This window comes from Oryx dammah, unplaced genomic scaffold (genome assembly GCF_014754425.2).
Source record: "Oryx dammah isolate SB20612 unplaced genomic scaffold, SCBI_Odam_1.1 HiC_scaffold_18, whole genome shotgun sequence".
Taxonomy (NCBI): domain Eukaryota; kingdom Metazoa; phylum Chordata; class Mammalia; order Artiodactyla; family Bovidae; genus Oryx; species Oryx dammah.
The window spans coordinates 102,273,091-102,300,434 of record NW_024070202.1 but is presented as its reverse complement, the minus strand read 5'-3'; the positions used below and the strand labels follow the sequence as shown (position 1 = coordinate 102,300,434).

The 27,344-nt window shown below is 37.8% G+C and overlaps 1 protein-coding gene across 3 annotated transcripts in view; it reads right to left on the bottom strand.

The window, feature by feature from the left end:
- TRIM24 (tripartite motif containing 24) overlaps positions 1-27,344 on the bottom strand; it is a 114,426-nt gene that overhangs the window by 15,920 nt on the left and 71,162 nt on the right. Inside the window, exons 8-13 of one of the 3 annotated variants that reach the window (XM_040259959.1) lie at positions 20,687-20,804; positions 15,988-16,256; positions 9,882-10,055; positions 6,180-6,353; positions 3,558-3,693; positions 1,623-1,695 (exon numbers count right to left, since the gene is read on the bottom strand). In XM_040259959.1, the coding sequence (XP_040115893.1) occupies positions 1,623-1,695; positions 3,558-3,693; positions 6,180-6,353; positions 9,882-10,055; positions 15,988-16,256; positions 20,687-20,804 (944 nt within the window). The remainder of the gene's footprint in view (positions 1-1,622; positions 1,696-3,557; positions 3,694-6,179; positions 6,354-9,881; positions 10,056-15,987; positions 16,257-20,686; positions 20,805-27,344) is intronic. The other 2 variants (XM_040259960.1, XM_040259961.1) reach the window with 2 other exon arrangements.

The window sequence follows — 27,344 nt, the reverse complement described above, 5'->3', positions numbered from 1 at the left end:
CCTCATGCGAAGAGTTGACTCATTGGAAAAGACTCTGATGCTGGGAGGGATTGGGGGCAGGAGAAGAAGGGGATGTCAGAGGATGAGATGGCTGGATGGCATCACTGATGATGGACGTGAGTCTGAGAGAACTCCGGGAGTTGGTGATGGACAGGGAGGCCTGGTGTGCTGCTATTCATGGGGTCGCAAAGAGTCGGACACGACTGAGCGACTGAAATGAAATGAATGAAAATGAATTTTTAGGTAGGTTGATAAGAAGTCTGGGGTCCTGAGGAGGAGAAAGGAGTCTGGGGTTCCTGAAAAGAAAGAAAAAGACAAATTTTTTTTTTCTACATTCCTGCATCTTCGTCACAGAAAACTTGTGTGTGTGTGTGTGTGTGTGTGTGTGTGGGGTAGAGTTTTATTAAAGTATAAAAAGGGACAGAGAAAGCTTCTGATACAGACATCAGAAGGGTGAAGGACAGTGCCTCCTCACTAGATTTAGCAAGGGAGCAGTATACGTTTTCAATTGGTCATTACAGTCAAGGTTGTAAAGGTCTTATCAGACCTACTCCCACAATTTACATTTTAAGATGACAAGATTAGAACTAACAGAATACTATATAAAAAAGATCTTAATAACCCAGATAACCAAGAGGGTGTGATCACTCACCTAGAACTACTTTTTTTCTTTAAGCCCAGAGCTAATGATTATACAACAAAACAACTCATCTTGCTCAAGGTTATGTTTAAAGTGTCTGGCTGCAATGTGGGAGACCTGGGTTCGATTCCTGGGTTGGGAAGATCCCCTGGAGAAGAAAATGGCAACCTACTCCAGTATTCTTACCTGGAGAATCCCATGGACAGAGGAGCCTGGTGGGCTCCAGTCCACGGGGTCACCAAGAGTTAGACACAACTGAGTGACTTCACTTTCACTGTACCAATAATTATATAACAACAGTGTATCCTACTGGAGGACATGTTTCTCCTTCTTAAGAACCTTCTGACTAATCCTGTCATCTTGAAGTGTCTGTTGTGGGAATGGGTCTGGTAAGATCTTTCTATTGTTAGTTCTAATCTCATTATCTTAAAATGTAAATTGTGGGAATGGGTCTGATAAGACTTTTACAACCTTGAGTCAGTCTTTTGATTGTCTCCCCTTTTGATAAGACTTTTACAACCTTGAGTCAGTCTTTTGATTGTCTCCCCTTCAGAGTATGTTTCCTCCATTAGATTAGGAAGGTAAGAATTGGGCTCACTATTGATGAGAAATTTGCAAGCAGTATGAGTGGTGTGTAATGGAAGTTAAAATACAATTTCAACAACTGTAAATTGTTTTAAAGCAAATTCAATGCAAGGTATTTAGAAAAGTCAGAACACCAATTTTAGTATAAAATTATTTGTTTTCCCTAAGTTTTTATTTGTGCATGTCCCTATACAGTGCAGTGTGTTATACATACATCATTTCTGCTTTGTCCTTGCTATTATGCTAAACTCAAATGTATTTTCTAATTTTCAACACATGCACAAATCTTTTTGTATCTTTAAAGATAAAGATACAAAATTGATTAACCCATTAATTGATTTCATTAACATGTAATATATAATTATTATACACTGGACAGTAAGTTGAGTCAGTTTACCTTCCTCGGCTCCCAACGCTGGAGGCACTAGGTGAACGTATTGGCGGATGTACACTTGTCATAGTAACAGGTCCTGAGGAGGAAGAAATCATACACATTCATAAAATGAATATCTGTATTTAATTCCTATTGAATGTTCTCGCTTAGTACTACACTGAAACTGGAAACACATAATGAAATTATATAAAACAAAATGTAGTTGCTGAACTCCCAGCAGAGCTGGAGGAGTGCCCTGAAGTAGCAGGGCTGTTTAACTTCAGCACTACTGACATTTTGGGCCAGGTAATTCTTTGATGTGGGGGCTGTATGTGCATTGTAAGGATGCCAAGCAGCCCCCTTGGCCTCGACCAGTTATTAGATGCCAGTAGCATCTCTACATACACAGCATCTAGGGGTGTAAGAATCAGAAATGTCTCCAAACACTGTTCAGTGTTCCATATGAGAGTAACAAGGGTAGGAGCTTAGTGAGGATACTAATGTCAGCAAAAGCTGCAGAGACAATAAAAAGTTGGTCAGGCTGATATAAAAGCAGTCCAAGAAAGAAATCGACATAGACACTAATTAATGGAAGACACTGGAGCAATGTGTAGAAGGTACTTTGCCCTGTGCTGGACACAGAGTCAGTACTGAATAAAGTTAGCTTTAGTAATGGTGCTAAAATGGTTTCCAGAAATGTGTCAAGTTATATTCCCACCAGCAATGTATCGGAGCATTCCTCCCATTACATCCTTATCAATGAGTATTTTCACTGTTGAAATCTTGCTTATTCAATAGTTAGAAATCATGTCTTTTCATTTCATAATGACTACTAGTGAGATGGAACCACGCATCTTTCTTCCTCCCGCCCCTTCACTTTAGGGAGTTATCTACTCATGGAGAAGGAAATGGCAATCCACTTCAGTATTCTTGCTGGGAAAATCCCATGGACAGAGGAACCTGGTGGGCTACAGTCCCTGGGGTCACAAAGAGTCGGACAGGACTGAGCACACGCTGCAGGGTCCTTTGGTAACACTGTGTGCTTTCCTTATTTATTTGTATGAACTTGCTACATAATTCAGAGAAGGCAATGGCAACCCACTCCAGTATTCTTGCCTGGAAAATCCCATGGATGAAGGAGCCTGGTAGGCTGCAGTCCATGGGGTCGCTAACAGTCGGGCACGACTGAGAGACTTCACTTTCCTGCATTGGAGAAGGAAATGGCAACCCACTCCAGTGTTCTTGCCTGGAGAATCCCAGGGACGGCAGAGCCTGGTGGGCTGCCGTCTATGGGGTCGCACAGAGTCAGACACGACTGAAGTGACATAGCAGCAGCAGCTACATAATTAAACAGTTTTTCTGACATCTTTTGTCAACAATTTCCTTTCAGTTTGTTTATGTTTTAAATAAGTACCTCTCTTAAAATTCTAAAACTGCTTTATTATGTGGGACTAGTGAATGGCATAAGAGAATCTCTTCTTTCCTTATTTGGTCTAAGGCATCTAATTTGCCAAGGTCTCTGGGAGTAGCAGCATTAGTCAGAGGCTTCTCTCTTGGGGGAAATAAGTAGTTCTGTCCAAAATTCTTAAAATACAAACACCAAACCAGGGTAAGAGCAATCAACAAAAAGAGTGATTGTTACTGAGACATTTTAACTCTAGGCAAATTCTACACAAAAAGGGATAATACTATAGGCAACTTGTCTAAAAGAGAAAGTAAAATAGCAATTTCCTCCTAGGAGTGTGTGCTATGGTGCCTCTAAGTTCTGTTGAAACTGAAAATGTAGAAAGGCTTAACTTTTGCTTTTCACTTTGAAAGTACACTAATTTCAGAGACTACCTAAAACATAGGTCCATTTTAATCACCCGAGAGAACAAGGGAAGGTGGAGGGCGATCCTTTTATTATTATTAAGTAAAAACCGAGAAAAAACTAGTAAAATTTTTACATGTCCACTTTACCTGCAAGGCCTGGAGATGGCACTGATGAATTTGGTGACTGGACAGTTCTGTTTGAGGGTGGTCGTGGCTGGCTATGATCGGTACTAGTATCCTTCCTCACAATGTTGTCCAGCATAATAGTACTTGAACAGTCAATCTGGTAAGAAAAGAAATTATTTCACGGCATTCTGACTCGGCAAGTTAAAAGCTACTTTAAATTTATAAGAAAACTTTAGTAGATGCAAATATCCTTCTGAGAAGTTCTGATGTATATTTTCCCCATAAACAATCTTAGAAAAAAGCTCTCATACTTCTTAATATTTCATTGTAGTACCGAAGTCACACTATTTCACAACTCATGAGCCAAGAGAAAGGAATACTGTGTGCTACGTCCTTAAAAGTGAAAACAAAATTATATTTAAAATTTTATTTAAAGATAATAGAAGTACCAATTAAAAAAAACCCTGGCGAGATGAATAGCACAATTTCACATTTTAAAAATTTCTTTAGTGTCTGGCTTAATAACAGCCAAATGGAATCTCATATATTTTCTCAGTCTGCTCAGATGTGTGATTGTGGCTAAAGAATATGAAGAAAATCTGGTCTTACACAGGGAGGACCTTGTAGAGCCTCTGAAAAGGTTGTACAGACCCTCATGTTCCTGGCCCACACTTTGAGAACTCATGCTCTGGTATGCACTAGATAGATGAAACAAGTCCACACATCACATATTTCGAGAACATTAACTTCATTTAAATACATTATTAATGTTTGGTAGGAAAAATCTGATCCCCTGTAGATTCTTGCTTTAACATGTTTATAAGTAATTGACTGCTAAGCCAAACTACTGATAAACTTCTACTAAGACTTTAATACTTTAGATTCAAAGTTTTTAAATTTTATTTTTTATTGAAGTATAATTGAATTACAATGTTTTGCTAATTTCTGCTGTACAAAAAAGTGATTTAGTTACACATATATACATTATTATTCATATTCTTTTCCTTTATGGTTTATCACAGGATACTGAATATAGTTCCCTGTGCTACAGTTCTTTGTTGCTAATCCTTGTTGCTTGTGTATTCTATATACACCAGTTTGCATGAGCTAATCCCAAACTCCCAATCCAACCCTCTCCTACCTCTCTTTGGATGCAAATATTTTTAATGCTTAAATATACCATTTGTTTCCTAAGAATGTCTTTGTGATTAAAATCCAGCTTAATAGTTCCAGCCTTTCTCAATCAAGATTCTTCAAGAAAATTAAGTCCTTCATTCCAAGGGCATAGACTGTATATAATGAATTTACTTTCTTGCCTCTGCACCTAGAATGGTACTAATTATGAACAAACCTTGGAAGGACTGAGGAAACAGTCCCTCAAAGCAGTTTCTTTCTTTTGTGGTTCAGATGAGGAATCTCAGTTGAGAAAGGCTGGTACACAAAGGGTCATCTGTATTTGAGGGCTGTAAAGGAAATTTTACTTTCTATGGGTCCTCTTTCAGTTGGGGGAGGAGGGAAGTAAATGGGGTTATTTTCCTTTAATATTCTTTGGGCACTACCTTGGCCAATACAATACTTATGGCCAGAGTGCAATAAGTACTGGATTGACTAGATTTATTAGATCTTAATGTAATAAAAGTTATTTACACTGTGGAGGAATCCTAAAAGCTAAAATAAAATTATAGGAATGAACAAAATTTTCCTATCATCTATGCATGAAAATAAAATACATATACTCTACCCATCTAAATTATATACAATTATTTAAAAAGTGAAGTTAACTCCAGTAAGGTTAATGATTCAACTTTTAGGAAATATGAATTAATCTCAGTAATTTGAAAAAGTAAATAATATAACATTTTAGATTTCCTTCACAATCCTACAAGATTTCTTAAAAGTTCTTAATGTTTGCATGAGTGATTACCTAAGCTTGTAGGATGAAAAAAGGTAAAACAAATATCAACTCTTGTGTAACTGATTTGTTTCTTCAATGACATATTTTCTGTCTTGGAAAAAAAAAATTTTTTTTTTTGGAGCCATGCCACAGGGCATGTGGTATCTTAGTTCCCTGACCATGGATCAAACCCACAACCCCTGCATTGGAATTGCAGAGTCTTAACCACTGGACTAGCAGCGAAGTACCAAAACTGACTGATTAAAAAGTCATACTGATAACCAGTTTAGAGGTAAATGTATTTAATTTAAATAAAAAAGAAATCAGAGGTAATACTGCACTTGTCAGTAAAATGTTATCATTTCTCTTATTAAACCTGCCTCCAGTTCTTCTGATGTCTTAAATGTTAGCCTCGCTCTCTAACCCTATTCCAATGAACCAAGTTCCAGCAATTCTCCTGTGTTTTCACTTCCCTCCTTCCCTAGCTTACATTCCATAATTAATCACCATAATCACTCATTTACTAACACATTAACTCCAGTGCCCTGAAAGACATTCTGTAGTATGTTTAAGTGTTAATACTAATCTTTTTATGATTCCTGCTGTTACAATATTTCTAAAGGATAAAAACAACTTCCAAACACAAACACACAGCCTATAATCCAACATACCCATGGCCTTTCACCAGATTCAAGTTCACTTACAATTTCTGAAACAGATTCTTTAGTGGAAGTTTTGTGTTTACTTACATCTGGAAGAGAAGGAAGATTGTAGGGACCTCCCACCGGTGAGCTCAAATCAATCACAGGTGAGCCGAAAGCCTTTGCATCATACCCTGCTGCACTAGTAATGGTGGGGCTGGAGGGAGTGGAGGACGTGCTGTTGGCAGTCGAGGGGGCTGCATGCCCACTGCTGATCTGCCACTGCGGTAGCAAGAAGGAAGAAGAAAGGTTGCCTATCAGCAAGCCTGTTACATAAAATGTCCATCTAAGCCCTGTTCCAGGTACAAGACAAAGTAAAAGACATATTCTACTATTTGAATTCAACTGTAATTTTCATGGAACGGGGAGAGGACACTGGTATATATAATTTTCAGTAATTCTCTACAACATAAATAATAAAAAGCACTGATTTCTCCCAGAAGACAACAGTATACACCAAAAAACCACTGCACACAATCTTGGAAAACTTATATATATCGAAAAAGAAATCTAAACATGTACATAGCAACTACAAATAAAGATGGAGGACTGAAAACACACATTTCCTTCTGTCCCTACCTGATATACCTGAAACTAAAATGACAGTTAAGGGAATTTTTTTTTTTTTAAAAACAACACATTGACCCTAAAGACAAAGAACTAAAAACAGGATGATCGTTGAGAGTCTGTTTAAGGATCAAATCTTATGTTCCTTTCCTACTCTAGCTACCCCAAAATAATAAGGACTTCCTTCACCTCCACAGAAGAAGACTGGAAATTAAGTTTCCAGAACAGGAAAAACAGTGTCTTTGGACTCATGGGCACCAGGCTCAGTTGAAGGCAGAAGTATTACACTGTAAATGAAAATTAAGAAACCATACACACACTGAATGCTGAGCTTCAACGAGCATCAGGCCCTGCATTTCAGGCATGAAACAAAGAGATCTGTTGGGAACTGAGCCATTATCTAAAGACAGTGACATCAGTAACTCTAATAAACATGCCAAGGAGCCCTCACACAAGAGCAAAATTCAGCATTAAACATTAGCCCCACATCCCAGCTTTCAGTTTTTAAAAAACACCCATTCCTTATATACAAACAGGCAACTAAGCATCAAGAAACATCTGAGAAAATTGTTACAGGCTGAGATAAACAAAATGAAAGTGAAGTCGCTCAGTCCTGTCTGACTCTTTGTGACCCCATGGACTGTAGCCTACCACGCTTCTGCATCCATGGGATTTTCCAGACAAGGGTACTGGAGTGGGTTGCCATTTCCTTCTCCAGAGGATCTTCCTGACCCAGGGATCGAACCCAGGTCTCCAGCATGGTAGGCAGATGCTTTACCTGAGCCACCAGGGAAGTCAGGCTGAGATAAACCCATTAAAACTAGGAATGCTATAGTATACAGAGATGAGCCACCCTGCTGTCTAAAATTTACTTTGAAACCTATCAAAAGTAAGAAGGTTTGACTGATGGATGAATGGATAAATGGATATACAGATAACAAAGGAGACAGCAAATAGAGCAATCTGTCCGCTATACAACTCTCAACTAAGTTTGAAAATTTTATGATAAAAAGCAACCAAGAGGTATCTTAAGACTATGCGGAGGAAAAAACTCCCAAACACAGTATCATTTATACAGGGATGACACAATAGTGACAGTGACAGAAATATTCTAACTTTGAAAAACCTAATTTATATTCTCCACTGAAAAAACTAAGTAAAAAACTCTGTGAATATGAATGCCAACTTAACCACCTACCACCCACCCCTCACACCTATCCATCCATCCGTCTCTCTCTTCTTCCTTCCCAAGCATAGTTACAGTTCATGTGTATCTTTCCAGGTTTCGTCTATGTATATGAAATTAAAAACACACACACACACAAAAATTCTATGTTTCTTCCCATATATACTTAGAAGATCATATATAGATTACTGCCTTTTCTTAATAGCTAGAAAGCATTTCCATTGTACCAGTATAATTTAAGCGATTCTATTAAAACAAACTCTCCCTTATATTTTCCTTCTAGTTTGTTCATTTATTCATTCATGTTTAGACTTTGACCAGAAAACATTTTTAAAAACATTCTTAGAGTGTGTGTCTATCCATTAAAAATAACAAACAGAGGGTTTCCCTGGTGTCTCAGTGGTAAAGAATCTGCCTGCCAGTGCAGGAGACACGGGTTTGATCCCTGATTTGGGAAGATCTCACATGCCGTGGAGCAACTAAGCCTAAGCACTGCAACTATTAAGCCTGTGCTCTAGAGCCCAGGAGCCACAACTGCTGAGCCTATATGCTGCAGCTACTGAGCTCACATACCCTGGAGCCTGTGCTCCACAGGGAGAGAAGCCACTGAAATGAGAAGCCCATGCCCTGCAGTTAGAGAGCAGCCCTCTCTCCACAATGAGAGAAAAGCCTGAGCAGCAGTGAAGACTCAGCACAGCCGAAGATAAACAAACAAGTACAATTCTACATATACAGAGGCTCAGTAGTTGTGGCTCCTGGGCTCTAGGGCACAGGCTTAATAGTTGTGGTGTGCAGGCTCAGTTGCTCCAGTGCATGTGAGATCGTCCAAATCAGGGATCAAACCCATGTTACATAGCTATGAGGTAGATAAATATGAGTACCCAGAATGTGCTAGGTGCTGTTATACACATTACCATCTAAGTCTCAGCACAACTCTGCAAGGTACGAACTCATTTTATAGTAGAGGCAAATGAGATTTAAGAGAGTAAACTTATACAAGGCCACAAAAGTATTAGGAAAATAATCAGAATGTAAGATCTAACTGTAGCTTGGTCTCTATTCACCTCATCTCTAATGATAAAAGAGAGATAGGTATAAATTTTATTGAAAATAATTAAAATGTCATTTTAGAAAATTTATATCAAAGTAATTATAAAAACACACAGACACAGCATGTGTACTTTTAGAATATTACTTTAAAATAATTTGATTAAAATGAATGTTACAGAATTATGGGGAATAACATCATATTCTTTATTTTGGTCTTGGCAAAAAAACTGAAATCAATCTGCTAGTTGTAAGCTGGGAAGACCTGACACAAGTACTTGGAGAAGACAAAGTGCTGGGGGAACTTCAGCTTTTTAACCCAGTAATTCCTAAAAAACATATGACCTGAAACATTAAGAATATAAATAGTAAACCTTCTAAAATCTAATGTATAACCTTAAATATTAAGCTTTATCAGGTGTATATGTACTGTATCTTGTTTAATACTGAATACAATATAGTCTTATATACAGGTGTGTACATACACACACACACACACACATATATATATATATACTGTTTAATACTTCATATTAAAACTGTGTGATACTAAGTTTGTTTCCAAGAAGTCTCCTTGAAACACTCTGAAGATTCATTCATTGGTCTCTTTTGAGGTATGCCATCTGTATTTGTTAGAATACTTCCATACTCACCTAAAAGCTACACACATTAATACTGAAAAATTCATACCCATGACTCACTGATTATTCTGGGCCTTTACTTCCGTATAAGTAGCTTGATTTTTTTTTTGTTAATTACAAAGCATCGAGATCCTTTCTCCTAGCTTTGTCTCTTTAGGTCTGTATGTAATAAACTTTGTAATTCACATTTATTAAAAAAAAGAAAACAGCTTACTCTTGTTCTTCATCACCATTGCTCTATCCATAAATTCAATATGATTTGGAAGCAGAGAGAAGTAAAAGTACCTGTGGAAAAGTAGACACACATACCTGTTTTATGGCTTGTTGAGCCAAGAAAGCCATCTGCAAGGGGTTGGGCTTCATTGCTTGTCGTGGCGTATTCTGGTTTGATGGGTATCTTAGCTGTTGATGATGAGGAGGGAGAACTGGTCCATTGGGCTTGGGGCTATGATTCTGAAAATTTATCAAACGTGGAGGAGGTTGCTGGAAAAAAGACATTGTATCAATTCAGTGGCAGTCAGCTCCTGAAAGATGAATTACAGAGAACTATTTTATAACTTTTATAGAAAGAAAACAATTCTGCCACAGATGAATCATTTATTAATATTTACAATAAGGGTATGGGGGGAGGGGACAGCTGCCCAGAATGTGAATAAGCATTTAAAGTAAAGAAGTTTTACTAGGAAAAGACCCTTGGGAGAGGATTTTCCAATCAGAGTTAAATCTAGACCAAATTGGGAAATAGGGATTCCCTAAGTCCCTGATGACTATCTTCTGCAAAGAATTGCCCGCTTCAAATCTAAAATGATAAAATAATAATTACTGATATTTACTGAGTAGTTATCACATGTCCAGTACTAGTTAAAATGCTTTACATGTGTTAACTCATTTAATCTTCACAAAGATCCTCCTCTGAGGCAGGGATTCTCTCTGTTTTACAGAAAAGGAAACTTGTCCAAGATTACCAAAGATAGGAAGGAACGGAGCTAAGATTTGAACCCAAGTTCTCTGGCTTTAAGGTCTGTGCAGACCTCTAAGGTCTGTACTCTACGTAGATATTAATAATGAAAACACATGATATTAACAACATTTTAAAATGAGTGAATTTTAGATCTTATTGAGATCAAACTACATGTCAGGCATTGCGATTGGCGTTTTACATGTTATCTCATTATTACTCCCCTCAGTCAGTTCAGTTGCTCAGTCATGTCCAACTCTTTGTGACCCCATGGACTGTAGCACACCAGTCCTCCCTGTTCATCACCAACTCCCGGAGTCCACCCAAACCCATGTCCATTGAGTCAGTGATGCCATCCAACCATCTCATCCTCTGTCGTCCCCTTCTCCCGCCTTCAGTCTTTCCCAGCATCAGGGTCTTTTTTTCAAATGAGTCAGTTCTTTGCATCAGGTGGCCAAAGTATTGGAGTTTCAGCTTTAGCATCAGTCCTTCCAATGAATATTCAAGACTGATTTCCTTTAAGATGGACTGGCTGGATCTCCTTGCAGTCTAAGGGGCTCTCAAGAGTCTTCTCCAACACCACAGTCTAAAAACATCAATTCTTTGGCGCTCAGCTTTCTTTATAGTTCAACTCACATCCATACATGACTACTGGAAAAACCATAGCTTTGAATAGACAGACCTTTGCTGGCAAAGTAATGTCTCTGCTTTTTAATATGTTGTCTAGGTTGGTCATAACTTTCCTTCCAAGGAGTAAGCGTCTTTTAATTTCATGGCTGCAGTCTCCATCTGCAGTGATTTTGGAGCCCATAAAAATAAAGTCTGTCACTGTTTCCACTGTTTCCCCATCTATTTCCCATGAAGTGATGGGACCAGATGCCATGATCTCAGTTTTCTCAATGTTGAGTTTTAAGCCAACTTTTTCACTCTCCTCTTTCACTTTCATCAAGAGGCTCTTTATTACTCCCCTACCCCCGCCATTTTACATATCAGGACACTAAACATTAAAAAGCTGGGATAACCAGAAAAGAAGTCACATGACTCATTAAAGGCAGCACTATGGTTTTAATCCAACACTAGTCTGCCACTGCATTAGTCAAACATGTTCTGGTGTTTAACTGGGGGTTGAGGTACTAATTACAGTTTAGAGGATGAGTTTCTCTAAAAGAAAACAGATTTTGAAAGGAAACCCTTCAAGGACAGCATTGGCTGATTATAGGACAGGGTAAGGACAAGCTTAGTTTGCTCACAAATGCTATCCTTAGAAATTGACACCAGTGTTCCACAAAAAAGGTAACCTTGGTTACCAAAGTTTCACAAAAGGTTAGCAAATTATTGCAAAGTAAATACTTATTTTCAGGCTATCTTAACTGTATATGACCAGAACTTCTCAGAAAGGGAACTATTAAGCCCCATATTGAAAGGGGGGGACAAATAAATGAACTTATAAAGCTGAAGTAGCAACATCTTAAGGCGGACAGCTATAAAGTGTAGCCCTGCCCTCTTTTTGTTCTTTTCTTTCTCTCATTTCTGGAATTTATCTCCTTTCCTGGGAAAAGGTCTTCTGTTTCTCCTCTCCTGCAAATTAGCTGGCACTGGGTTCACACTTAGCAACTTTCAAGAGTGACCAGAAATTACAGACCTAATGAAAAGTAGACTTAGACACTATTTCAAGATCAAAGGAAATTCTGTGGATGAAGAATACAAAACTATGAGAAAAAGAGAAAATGCCAAAATTTTACAGAAGCCTGAAGCCATAGCAATTCTTTTTGATTCTTCTATTAAAGTTTTTCACTGGAAGGGTTTTATATCACAGAAACACAAACAAAAAATAATTGGGGAAGTATAGTGGAAAACTTCTAAATTCATCCAAAAGACTATTTTTTAAAAAGTGGAAAAGCACTCAAAATGATCCTTAAGGGAGAACAAAGGCAGTTGAAACTTTTGCCTACTCCTGCCCTGACTGGGATTTATATATTGATTCAGTCAAGAAATGACATTCAGGGAAAAAAGAAAAAAACAAAGTGACATTTGATGCCAGTGTACTATATTCCTGTAAGAAATCAGTGTGGAACTGGATGTCCACTCGCCCATCAAGGAATCCCAGTGTAGAAAGATCTAAGGTGATTGATTTTTATCTCCTCTCCTAAACTGTTATTGTTGACTGAGTTAATTTCGAAGAACCCCATGACAGGAAAAGTAACTTGAAAGAACAGGACTAGAAACTATTTATGAACATAAAAGAAATAGCAAAACCAATGCTATTTTAATTAAATGGAATTAACTTGCAAGAAGGAAAAAAGGGAGAGAATAGAGAAATAATTGAGAGCTTAAGTAAAGTGACATATATTCATCATTATCCTCACCCTCACTGTAAATACTTTCATTATTATAGGTGGTAATTTTATTCTAGGTCAGTATAACCATGAAGGATAGCAGATGTCCTTCTAACATCCACTCACTGTTTAGGAAAATTAATATATACATATAAATGAGAGTATCTCTCCAGAACAGTAAATCTGGCCTAGGAGTGAGAACCATAAAGTATACAATAACAGACTTAGATTTAACAAACTTCGAGCTGTCCACTGCAGTACGACAGAGTCTACTGTATACCACTCAATAAGGAGATGCAGAGTGTTTATTAGTTTGTACCACACAGTCATGTAACTATGTAGTCTATCTCTGTATCACCCAGCTCTTCAATCATTCAGATTACATGGCTACTTTCAGAGAAAGAAGAAATAGGGAACTCCTGTGTAAGCAATTTTTAGAGCAGGCCTTTAAATTGACCTGTGTCTTCAGGCTAGAGGTAGAGTATGACAAAGAAGCACACATATACACCTGTCTACAAACAGATATTTTACCAGATGTATGTGCAAATAAACTGCTAGAGAACTAAGAAAGCAGGTAAGCAGGGCAGTGTAAAAGTTTAAAGAAGAGGGAAAAAACTGTTGAGTGAAAAATGTAGGAGCAGATATTTGGTAGAGAGAAGATAAAAATGAGAGATGAGAGTACTAGAAGAGGGTTCAGGGGTCACTGAGAGGAGATAGAAAAAGAACAGTGTGCGAAGTAATGACATAAAGATGAGAAAATTACAGCTGATATTCTAACAACACGGGTTCAGACTGTGCAGGTCCACTTAGACAAGGATTTTTTTCAATAGCGAATACTTCAGTACTGCACAATCTGTGTTTTAGTTGAATCCTCAGATGCAGAGCAGTGGATGTGGAGGAACCATGGCAGGTGTTGGGGGGGTGGCTGACTATAAGTCATATGTGGATTTTCAACTATATGGAGGGTCAGTGCTTTTAACCGCTGAATTAATTGTTCAAGGGTCAAATGTGTTGATAAGTAGGAAAATTAGGCTGTATAATAAAGATTGTACATTATATATATATATATCATACAGCAGTACACCACAGAAGGAAATAATAAGATCAAATATAGATTTCTGAGATAAGCAGGCTAAAGGTTCTATCGAGGTTACTTCTGTTTGGTTACTGCTTCTATAAATAGCTGTTTCTGAGAATGTGACTGAGTCACACAGAATCTATGAACTGCCTCAGTTCCTCACTTTTCAATGAAAAGGGAATTAATGCAAATGATGGGTTTATCCTGTTTCAGGTTAATAAAGTAATAAAAATCACTTTACCATCTTTCAGATACTTAAGATAAATATTAATCATATAAATGCTTAGCACTAGTCACTCAGTAAGTGAGTATTTTCTCTCTTTTCCTCATCAAATATATGTCTAAAACAATTTGGGTTTTATAACCATATCTGCAATATGTTACTCTGCAGTCTGGGTGGGGAGTGACAAAAGAATTCCTCCATTTTCTTAACAAAATTTCAACTCTGCCAGTGGCACTCCTGGGATCGAAAGTGTATACATCTTTTCTCACAGAACACTCACCAAACTCTTAAATTGCTTGCTATTTACTTCCTTTAAAAACCTGGGTTAAAACAAAGTTCGAGAGCAATAATCAACTAGTCATACTAATTAATATTCTCTTGGATTTGACATATCTTCTTAATCAAATTACCAGACAGCTATAAATCACAAATAAAGTCACCTCAGGCCTACACAGAAGCAATTTAACAAAATCAGGATTCACACAGGCCCATAAGTCTTATTCAGGGTTGAAGCAAGTCTCCTATGAAGATCATCTGTCTTGTATAACTGCTACCAAAACATGCTATTATGCCATTTAATTGCGTTTTCATAAAAGAACTGCATTATGTATGCATTCCTCTTAGTGCTAAAAAAACACTGGTAAAAAATTTCTCTAATTATATGTCTCCTTTTAATCAAGTAATAGATATTATTCCTGATTCTTTTTTTGTTTGGTTGATCAAAAACTGAGCTAAGTCCTGTTCTCAAGCATAATGAGAATTCTTAGTCTAGTTCTGCATGCTTTGAACATTACTATTAATCCCTGTGCCATTTCATTTGAGTCACTTACTGTAAATCAGTTCAAATTCTGAGAAACAGGGAGTATAAATTAATAAATAAAAGGAACTAAAAATAAAGAGACAATTTTTGTGCATTAAAATAAGAATGGTGCATGGTGGGGGAAAAAGAGACTTGCTCTAAATGGAGTGGATAGAAGCTTCTTCTATAACAACAGCAGAAATGTATACTAATATTGCAACTGTTTGTTCTTAATTAATGCACGGTAACTAATCCACTGGATCATGATTTTGATTCATGCTCTGAACTTGTTACTGTATTGTTAGTACTGTTGAGTTTATGACTATATGAACACATGTCTAGACTCTTTCACCCACTCTACATCACAAGTAGAATTTACATGCATATGTTCTTCAAACCCTTTAGAGGGATAAGTAGAAAATAAACACATGCTTTTCCCATTTCTCCACCAGTGACTGAAATCTTTGTTATGAATTAAGAAATAATACAATTAAAAGATGACAAAACTAAAAAAAAAAAAAGAAAGAATGGTGCCTGGAACATTTGCTCAGAAATAAAGTTTGAAAAAGGCAGACTTCTAACAAACCACACCCTTACCCTTTTCTATTTCATTCTGTCCTAGTTTCCAGATGCAGTGGGTTTTCTAAATGCTGCATCTTCACAGAGGACAGATACCTGAAGCATCAGTCATCCTGAAGCACTAATGTAACAATTATGAGTTACAGGTACACAACTTTCCCATCAATCATATGCATAGGTTATTCAGGAATGCAATCATTTATCCTCTGTTATAAAGATGACAAAGAGCAGATGAGAATAGATGTCCCAGCTGAATAAACCATTAATTTCTTTTTCAGAAGGGCTAAGAACTAGAGTTAAATTAGGGACCCTTGATGCAACAAATTTTTATAAATTCATATATTTAAATCATGGAGGAAGGACACCTTGGTTATTTTAGGAGCTGCTGAATACAACGGTACTATAATTATCTAAGTTAGGACAGGCCTGCTTCCAAATTTACCTGGTGAGAGATGGAAGGTTGCTGGATGGGCCCCTGCATTCTAGGGTTTGGTAAACCCACAGGTGCTGGCCTCCGTTGCACCTGTTGCCTCTGAGCCATTACCTGTTGCTGCATATGCTGGAGTCGTAACTGAGCTAGGCTGATCTGGGTTGGAAACTTGGATAACTGGTTTGAAGATAAACCACCTGGTGGCTGTGAATTCTGTTCCACGACAGGATTCTGCTTAGGCATTTGTGGTTGACTCTCTTTATCTTCAATTACTAAAGAACCTAATCAAAGAGAAAAAGTTAAGTTTTGAAGATTTTCTGATAGTAACATACCATATTTTTGTAAAAGGCTATCTTTGCTCATTTTCAGGATTTCCAAGGAACTTCTTTTTGTCTTAGGAACTCTTTACACGCTTAAAGACAGAAACTCTGAAGAGTTTCTGTTTATGTAGGGTCTATCAAACAAAATCTACCATATTCAAAATTAGAAATGAGAATTAAAAAACATTTTTACATACTAATTCATTTAAAAGTGACAACCCAGAGTAACATATTTTTATGGGAAAAAAAAACACAAAAAAACCTTTATTTTTATTTTCAAAAAAGTTTAGTGAAGAATGGCACTATTTTACATTTTCAAACATTTCTTTAAAATGTCTGGCTTAATAGCTGTAACTGTTTCTGCATTATCTAATATATTGTTTAAATAGAAATACATGCAGAAAATCCAGCCACATATGGGTATGTACTTGGAAAAGGGAGACCTTTTATCACCTGAAGGAGCTTCAGACTACACTGTGAGAACTGCTGTTGTATAATCAAAACAAAACACGCAAACCTGACTGTTCTCACTGGATGTGAGAACAATACCACATAAAGAAACTAAAGACCTATATACAGAAAACTATAAAACACTGATGAAAGAAATCAAAGAGGACACTAATAGATGGAGAAATATACCATGCTCATGGATCGGAAGAATCAATATAGTGAAAATGAGTATATTACCCAAAGCAATTTACAAATTCAATGCAATCCCTATCAAGATACCGGCGATATTTTTCACAGAACTAGAACAAATAATTTCAAGATTTGTATGGAAATACAAAAAACCACGAATAGCCAAAGCAATCTTGAGAAAGAAGAATGGAACTGGAGGAATCAATTTGCCTGACTTCAGGCTCTACTACAAAGCCACAGTCATCAAGACAGTATGGTATTGGCACAAAGACAGACATATAGATCAATGGAACAAAATAGAAAGCCCAGAGATAAATCCACATACATATGGACACCTTATCTTTGACAAAGGAGGCAAAAATATACAATGGAGTAAAGACAATCTCTTTAACAAGTGGTGCTGGGAAAACTGGTCAACCACTTGTAAAAGAATGAAACTAGATCACTTTCTAACACCGCACACAAAGATAAACTCAAAATGGATTAAAGATCTAAATGTAAGACCAGAAACTATAAAACTCTTAGAGGAGAACATAGGCAAAACACTCTCCGACATAAACCACAGCAGGATCCTCTATGATCCACCTCCCAGAATTCTGGAAATAAAAGCAAAAATAAACAAATGGGATCTAATTAAAATTAAAAGCTTCTGCACAACAAAGGAAAACATAAGCAAAGTGAAAAGACAGCCTTCCGAATGGGAGAAAATAATAGCAAATGAAGCAACTGACAGACAACTAATCTCAAAAATATACAAGCAACTCCTGCAGCTCAATTCCAGAAAAATAAACGACCCAATCAAAAAATGGGCCAAAGAACTAAATAGACATTTCTCCAAAGAAGACATACGGATGGCCAACAAACACATGAAAAGATGCTCAACATCACTCATTATTAGAGAAATGCAAATCAAAACCACAATGAGGTACCATTTCACACCAGTCAGAATGTCTGCGATCCAAAAATCTGCAAGCAATAAATGCTGGAGAGGATGTGGAGAGAAGGGAACCCTCCTACACTGTTGGTGGGAATGCAAACTAGTACAGCCACTATGGAGAACAGTGTGGAGATTCCTTAAAAAATTGCAAATAGAAATGCCTTATGACCCAGCAATCCCACTGTTGGGCATACACACAGAGGAAACCAGAATTGAAAGAGACACATGTACCCCAATGTTCATTGCAGCACTGTTTATAATAGCCAGGACATGGAAACAACCTAGATGTCCATCAGTAGATGAATGGATAAGAAAGCTGTGGTACATATACACAATGGAGTATTACTCAGCCATTAAAAAGAATACATTTGAATCAGTTCTGATGAGATGGATGAAACTGGAGCCGATTATACAGAGTGAAGTGAGCCAGAAAGAAAAACACCAATACAGTATACTAACACATATATATGGAATTTAGGAAGATGGCAATGATGACCCTGTATGCAGGGCAGCAAAAAAGACACAGATGTGTATAGCGGACTTTTGGACTCAGAGGGAGAGGGAGAGGGTGTGATGATTTGGGAGAATGGCATTGAAACATGTATAATATCATGTAAGAATCGAAATGCCAGTCTATGTCTGATGCAGGATATGACACGCTTGGGGCTGACGCGCGGGGATGACCCAGAGAGATGTTGTGGGGAGGGGGGTGGGAGGGGGGCTCATGTTTGGGAACGCATGTACACCTGTGGTGGATTCATGTCAATCTATGCCAAAACCAATACAGAATTGTAAAGTAAAAATTAAAAATAAATAAATAAATTTTTTTAAAAAAAAGAACAATACCACAGAGTATTTCTGACTCAGTTATCTCTCTATGACGTAGCAATTGAATGACAACAATAGCTAGTTCTTTACACCTTCATGTTGCAAATTACGTTAGTTCTCTGATGGCGAACACCATGCTTTATAACTACACTGTTAAAAAAGAGATTAAAGGTACCTCTCACAGGTCTGGTCCAAGAGTAGGGCAAAGCTTGATTTCTTCAATAGCAGAGACTCAGCTAAAAGTTCCTGATTTACTAAGCATACGCATCCTTAAAGATATGGTTATCATTCATTAAATACTTACTCCATATTAGGTACCATGACAGGAGATCTATGTATATTGTTAAAATCCTTCATACAGATAAGGGATCTAAGGTTCAGAGAGACCAAACAACTTATCCAAAGTCACAAAGACACTAAACTGAATATGCGTCCAAGACATTACTTTTCCCTTGCACTCTTCTATAACATGTTTCTCAGAAGCCATAAATAAACAAGTTTGGGAAAGTTGTATCCTTCTTAGAAGATTTAGAACGTCAATCTCACTTTAAATGACAATTTATAGAGCTATAGATGACAGCTCTGAAAAGTCCTACAGTAAAGGATACTGTCTTACAAATTCCTCACAAACAGGAGGTGTTTTTGTTTTTGCTGATTCAGATTTACCTAAATTATATTCACTCATGTGCGTACAGTCAACACATTTTCTTAATTTTACCTATGTCTACTTCATGTGGACCGTGTTTTAAGTGATATGCTTGTAAGTACATATAAGTCGACATGACTGTTACTGTGGATATAAAACGTGATAGATTCTCTGTGTAGCTACATATGTGGTGGAGGGTAGAGTAGGGTAAGAGATAGTTATATACATGCTTTGTATTAAGATGCTTCTTTTTAGTTATATAGATGAGAATATGTATGATTCCAGCAGCTGGCTATGTTTATCAATCAATAAATATGTACTTCTAAACTGTGCTGAGGAGTCACCTTATCATTTCTTCAAAGGGTCACCTTATTACCATTCTTACTGTTCTCACATATGGATGAGATTTATGTAAGCCTATTTCTTCCTTTCTTGGAGTGTTCTGAGAGCACTGGCTCTCTTTCCAGCCAGTTCTTCCTTACCCAGAATCTAGCTTACAGAATGAGAGAGCAACCCTATTTGATGATTTTGAAACAAAGTCAATGAGCCCAAAAACTGCCAAAAGGTGGTTAATGAAGAATGTATATGAAATTCTTATTTTTGTTTCTATAATTTCCGTGAGATATTAAGAAAGGAGGCAAAAATTGAAGATTTTTTTTACTAGTACATAATGTAACAAGGACTGCCTGCAGGGGATATGTGATGTTACCAAATGATAACAAAAGACCCCCTTTTTGATAACTCTAGTACTTCAAATTTGGGCAGTTATCTATATGCATGATACACTTCAATTAGGAGGTTAAAAATTATTTAACTACTACATAAAAGGAAAAACAAAAACAAAACACAGAGAGAGAATTCCTCCCTAGCAAGAAAAAGCAAATAAATGAGCCATTATTACCTGACAACTGGGTCTCAAGAGTGAGTAAGCCAAGAATTGTATGAGAAATACTGTTCTAACAGAAAACATTTTAAAAAGTACTATATTAATGGCAGACACATGTAAAGAGTTTTAACAACTATTCTGATAAATATGTCACTAACAGCACAAGCAAGATTCTACTTGCTTGAGGAAGAAAAACAACTCCTAAATCCAGAAGTCTAGACACTGAGTCAATAAAAGGATGTTTCATATCACCCACATATTTATATGTGTGTTTATATTCATGCATGTGTCACAAATATACACACACTAATGAAATACCAGGAAAAATCCATGTCTTTAAAACAAGATAATAAAAATATTTAGGGGGTAGAAGGGAATACATTTTCAACAATCTCATAATCATTAAGAGTTCCAGAAACAAATGGCACTTTGAGAAAATCTACATAACAGCCTACCTAAATTGATTATATTTTGAGCCCAGAAACTAGGATCACAGTGAAACTGGATGGTATTGTTGGTCACTGGGGAAGCATCACACCTTGCTCGAAGGAGGTGCCGTAACCGGTACGTAATCTAGAAGAAAGCAGAGAGACAGCTAAGCATCCAAGTCTTTATTAGGCAAATAATTTATCAAGTTCCCAACAAATACATAAAAAATGCTCTCTGTATCACATATATGCCAACACAAAACAAGTGTTCATATGCAAGTTATAAAAAGTGGACAAACAACACAGTTTTCCTTCAAAAATGTGTTAGAAGTTTAAGTACAATTAGTTTTACTGTTGAACACAAAACAAACCTTTCCTAAAGTGACAGGTTAAAGATAGGTCACTGAATTACAGAAGTTTCACAGATGTACCAACTATATATTTGTAAAGTAAAATCACATTCTGCTTTTATTTTACTCTTTCAAAGAAGGTTTCAAAGTAGAGATTAGGGGGCTAATGGATTACAGAAAATACAAATGAATCTCTGCTCAGGACATTAAGTACAGCCTTAACCAGGCCTGCTAGTAGGATGGCTCTTCTTGCTCCTGTGCTGTGAATCTCAGTCATCACACCACCTCCCACCCTCCCCTACACTGCAGTCCTCAGTGAATGCTCAGTCATTCTCTCAGTCTTTGAAGAGTTCAGCCCTTGGCTCATAATCACCATCTCCAATATTATTCTTGCCATAATCCTAGATGGGCCACAGGACTGGAAAAGCTCAGTTTTCGTTCCAATTGCAAAGAAAGGCAATGCCAAAGAATGTTCAAACTACCAGACAACTGTGCTCATTTCACATGCTAGTAAGGTAATGCTCAAAATCCTTCAAGCTAGACTTCAACAGTACATGAACCGAGAACTTCCAGATGTACAAGCTGGATTTAGAAAAGGCAGAGGAAACAGAGGTCAAATTGCCAACATCTGCTGGATCATAAAAAAAAGCAAGGGAATTTCAAAAATAACATCTACTGCTGCTTCACTGACTCTGCTAAAGTCTTTGAACTGTGGAAAATTCTTAAGGAGATGGGAATACCAGACCACCTTATGTTTCTCCTGAGAAACCTGTATGCAGGATAAGAAACAATAGTTCCAACCAGTCACGGAACAACCGACTGGTTCAAAATTGGGAAAGGAGTACATCAAGGCTGTATATTGTCACCCTGCTTATTTAACTTCTATGCAGAGTACATCATGTGAAATGCTGGACTGGAGGCATCACAAGTTTGAATCAAGACTGCTAGGAAAAATATCAACAACCTCAGATAAGCAGATAATACCACTCTAATGGCAGAACGTGAAGAGGAACTAAAGAGTCTCTTGATGAAGGTGAAAGAGTGAAAAAGCTGGCTTAAAACTCAACATTCAAAAAACTATGATCATGGCATTTGGTCCCATTACTTCATGGCAAATAGAAGATGAAAAAGTGGAAATGGTGGCAGACTTTATTTTCTTGTCTCCAAAATCACTGTGGACAGTGACTGCAGCCACAAAATTAAAAGACGCTTGCTCCTTGGAAGAAAAGCTATGACAAACCTAGATCACATATTAAAAAACAGAGATGTCACTTTGCTGACAAAGGTCCATATAGTCAAAGTTATGGTTTTCCAGTAGTCAAGTATGGATGTGAGAAATGGACCATAAAGAAGGCTGAGCACTGAAGAACTGATACTTTTGAATAACGGTGCTGGAGAAGACTCTTGAGAGTCACTTAGACTGCAAGAAGATTAAAGCCAGTCAATCCTAAAGGAAATCAACCCTGAATATTCATTGGAAGGACTGATGCTGAAGCTCCAATACTTTGGCCACCTGAAGTGAAAAGCCAACTCATTGGAACAGACCCTGATGCTGGGAAAGACTGAGGGCAGGAAGAGAAGGGGGCAACAGAGGATGAGATACTTGCATGGTATCACGATCAATGGACATGAGTTAGAGCAAACTGTGAGAGACAGTGAAGGTTACAGAAACCTGGTGTGCTGCAGTCCATGGGGTCAGAAATAGTTAGACATGACTTAGCAACTGAACAACAAATTCTGGATGATTTTAATATACAATTAGATGACCTTTCTTTCCAGATTGTTTCCTCTAGTGCCCAGATCCCAATAATCCTACAAACCCTAAAGGTCCTATAAACTTGCTCTTAAAATTTTTCCTGTCCTTTGACATTATCTTACCTCCCAATCTTACAATATCCATCTGAAGGGAAGTGTTAGTCGCTCAGTCATGTCCAACACTATCCATCAATTTCTCCTTATCCAGCTTAAATCCCAGGAGTAATTCTCATAATAATTTCCTTGCATATATCCTCAACACCTTTCTCTCACGTGTCAAATTAGACACACTCCCTTCTCCTCAACCTTTTTCTGAAACAACAACCAACAAACAACACTGGTTAAATCTTTTCTAATGACTGTAATTGGATTGGTAAAGGGACTGATCGGACTTCAAAAACAGCCTATTTACTAAGGTTGACAGGCTATCATATGACATTCCTCTGGTCCTTCACATCTGTACTCTCCTAAATGACTATTTCAAATGACTCTCTCTGACCAAACCTCCAGCATCTCCTGAAAAACAAAACAAAACAAAACAAAACAGGGACGATCAGAGACCTTCTATAAACTTCCACCACCTACCAGTACTAGTGGTCCCTCCTGTCACAGTGGATTAACCGGCTAGGCTTCCAGCTAAAGCAAATCATGTACTCGTGCAAGTGCAAATGTTAGTTGCTCATTCGTGTTCAACTCTCTGCAACCCCATGGACTAGAGCCCACCAGGCTCCTCTGTCCGTGGAATTTTCCAGGCAAGAAAACGAGTGGGTCTCCATTCCCTTCTCCAGGGACCAAAGCTGGGTTTCCTACATTGCAGGCAGACTCATTACCCTCTGAGCCACCAGGGAAGCCACTACGCTTGTGCAACAGGGCCTAACATCCTTGCCGGTTCAAAGACGCTACTCAGCCATTTTCTCCCCTCAGGCTTTCAGTAGCTTTTCACACAGGTGATCACTTGGCCCTCATGGAAGTGAAGCATTTCTTCACTTGGCTTCTAGCAAACTACAGTCTCATGGTTTTCCCCTTATTTCACCGGCTGCTACTTTTTAAGGTCACTGAGTATAGGTGTGAGTTCCAGTGTCAGATCTCAGTCTCCAGTGTTGGTTCCTCCTTCTCTCCCACACCAGGGTGTCTTGCAACTGTTCTTTCTTCTCCTACACCCACATACTTTTTAGAAATTTCATCCAGTCTCATCATTTGTACAACTCAAATTTGCATCTCAGTACTTACTCATCCTACTGCGTGTTCATTCACTGTGCTCCTCTTAGGCCTCCTGGTCCATGTCACAAGTAGCTCCCATCTCAGTCTCTCACTTGCCGTCTGTGCCTGTTCTCTACCTGAATACTCTCTGCGAGTATGTGCCTGCCTTGCTCTGTCACCTGCTTCAGGTGTGAGATCAAATATCGCCCTCTTTAGGCAGAATTCCCAATCTGAAACCACAATCCCACCCCAATGCTCCCAGATTCTTCCCTTAATTTACTGTTTTCCCTATAGCACTCAACACCATGCAATGGTCTATATATTTTACTTGTTTTGGTATTGTCTATCTCTCCTTACTAAAATGCAGCTTTTTAAGGGCAGATATTTTGCTTTGTTTTCTGTTCCCTTAGTATTTAGAATACTTCAATAAATGTTGAATAAATAAGTTTGCCTCCTTTAATTGCTAAATTATCTCAAATAGCTATACTAAATTCGGAGAAAAAAACATTTATTCTGGGACAATGTAGAGTACATGGCACAGTGTTTGGCAAACAGCACTCAACACAATGCTCTTTTCTCTAAGTTTTTCTTGCTTCCTTAATTCTTTGCATCTTAGCAATTCTCACTATAAAACATTCTCAGTAAGATGCTAATCAAAAGAACGATGACCCCAATTTTTCCTTTATAAAGTCCTTATGCTTTATCATTTTCTAAAATTGAATAATTTATTTTGAAGTAATTTTAAAATTGGAGAAAAATAAAAAGAACCCTTCACTCAGATTTCCAAACTGTTAATAAGCACATTTATTTCAGGGCCCACTCAGGGATTCCTGTGCACAGACACTACTATTACCAGTCTTTTTACAAACCTTCGGATAGCAAGCTGAAGACATATAGGTTCTGTCTCCCCTAAACACTCCAGTGACTATATTCTAAATCAAATATCCTCTAGCATAAGTAACAAAGTACAAATTCAGAAAGCAACTCTGTTGCAACATGACTATTCAACCCAGAGACTTCATTCTAATGCCAGCTCTTCCCACAGCGACTCTTTCCAGGATGCTCACTAGGAATATAGGTTGTATTCAGTTGCCACGTCTCTTCAGTCTTTCCCTGACATGTATGTCTTTGATGATTTCAGGCTTTACATTCAGTAGGATGACTTTCAACCTGGGTTCGAGTGTATTTCCTCCAGTATAGGTAAAGTATTCTTGTCAGGAAAACCACACAAGTGGTAATGTGCACTTCTCAGGGCATCATATTGAGAATGAGAAGCTCAGGATATAAACTACCCAGCCATTGATGATACTAATCTTCATCACCTAGTCATTCTGTTGCCCAGTTTCTCTACTGTAAATTCACCACTCTGTTTATAACTGATCAATATTTTGCAGAGAGGTATTTTAGGGTTATATGAAAACCCTATTCCTCACAATGCTCTATTCACTACGTTAGTACCCAGCGAGAACTCCTTTTGAATTTCCTCTAAGACAGTGGGTGGCTCAGCTAGTAAGGAATCTGCCTGCAGTGAGGGAGACCAAGGTTCAACCCCTAAGTTGGGAAGCTAGCCTGGAGAAGGGAGTGGTAACTCACTCCAATATTCTTGCCTGGGAAGTCCCAAGGATAGGCAGAGGAGCCTGGCGGGCTACAGTCCATGGGGTCAAAGAGCTGGACACGACTGAGTGGCCAACGCTTTCACTAAGACAGTGACCAAATGTGCTTCTTTAATTTCACTATTCTTTCTCTACTTATTTATATTCTCATCATAAATTCTTCCCTTGTCATTTGCCTATTTTTCTCATCATGGGCTCATTTATCCCTACTTAATTCAATGTGTTGTAACTCATTGTTTATTTAGTTTCAGCCTTAAATTTGTGGGTGTGCCCAAGGTGAGCCACTTAGGCTGGATCCTGGTCTTTTTGACAAGTCTTCATCATTTCATCAGTTCAAGATATTCTGGGTACAACCTGCACTTTCCCTCATTTTGTTTGATTTAGAAACCCACATCTGGAAGGACAGTGGGTTCACTGCTACTGAGCATAACAAACATACATACACACACATACATACTTACACATTTAAAATTACTTCCAGATCTCTGTATATGCATAAAACTCTGCTGTTCAGTCACTCAGTCGTGTCTGACTCTTTGTGACCCCATTGACTGCAGCACACTGGGCTTCCCTGTCCTTCACCATCTGCCAGAGCTTGTTCAAACTCACAGCCATTCAGTCAGTGATGCCATCCAACCATCTCATCCTCTGTCGTCCCCTTCTCCTCCTGCCTTCAGTCTTTCCAGCATCAGAGTCTTTTCTAATGAGTCAGCTCTTCACATCAGGTGGCCAAAGCACTGGAGTTTCAGCTTCAGCCTCAGTCTTTCTAATGAAAATTCAAGGTTGATTTCCTTTAGAATTGACTGGTTTCACCTTCCTGCAGTCCAAGGAGCTCTGAAGAGTCTTTTCCAACAACACAGCTCAAAAGCTTCAATCCTTCGGCACTCAGTCTTCTTTATGGTCCAACTCTCACGTCCATACATGACCACTGGAAAAACCATAGCTCTGACTATACGGACCTTTATTAAACTCTGAGTTCATAATTTACCTCTATCTTAGGGATCTTTATAGCTTTATTCTTTCTTCTACGTTTCTAAATATCTTCTTTAGGAGGAAAAAAAACCAAACAAACCAAAACTTGGCTGCCATTGCCGTCAATATATTTACTTACTTGCTCAGTCCATTTACTGATACTCTGTTGCTTAATATAATCAAAATTCAAATGACATTCTGCTTACTACCTCTGTGTTCCCCACTCACCACTTCATGCCCTTGGCTGGGGCTGCCTCTATGTGGTCCCCCAACCCTCTTCACTACCCTGTCTCCTCATAGTCACCATGCTAAAGGATCCATGCCAGGAAGTAGAGTTGATCATTCTTATTTTAACAATCCTTTTTGGCACACTATAGTAACTTAGCACTTCAAATTTATGAGTTTTAGTTTGGAACTTGAAAAATAAAGCTTTCTTGCCCCCCAAAATTAAGTCAGAAACTTAAGCACTTCTTTAGATGGTAATCAGCTATAATCAGAAGAACTATGAGGCAAGTCACTTGGAAACACTATAGTTTTCCTTTGAGATACTATGCTGTAAATTCCTTCTTTTGCTGATGAGAAACTAGAAGACATGGAATTTATTTTTATCCCAGATAACTAGTACCTATTTGCTAATTAAGTTGTGGCATGGTCTAAAAGTAATACTAAATTTGGCCAAACTCTGTTCTTTATCTTAAATAACAATTTCTGCTGTATTTTACTGACATTCAATGTAAATATATAAAACCTCTTGTCATATTATATTACCTATCTCAAATACAAACCATTATACTT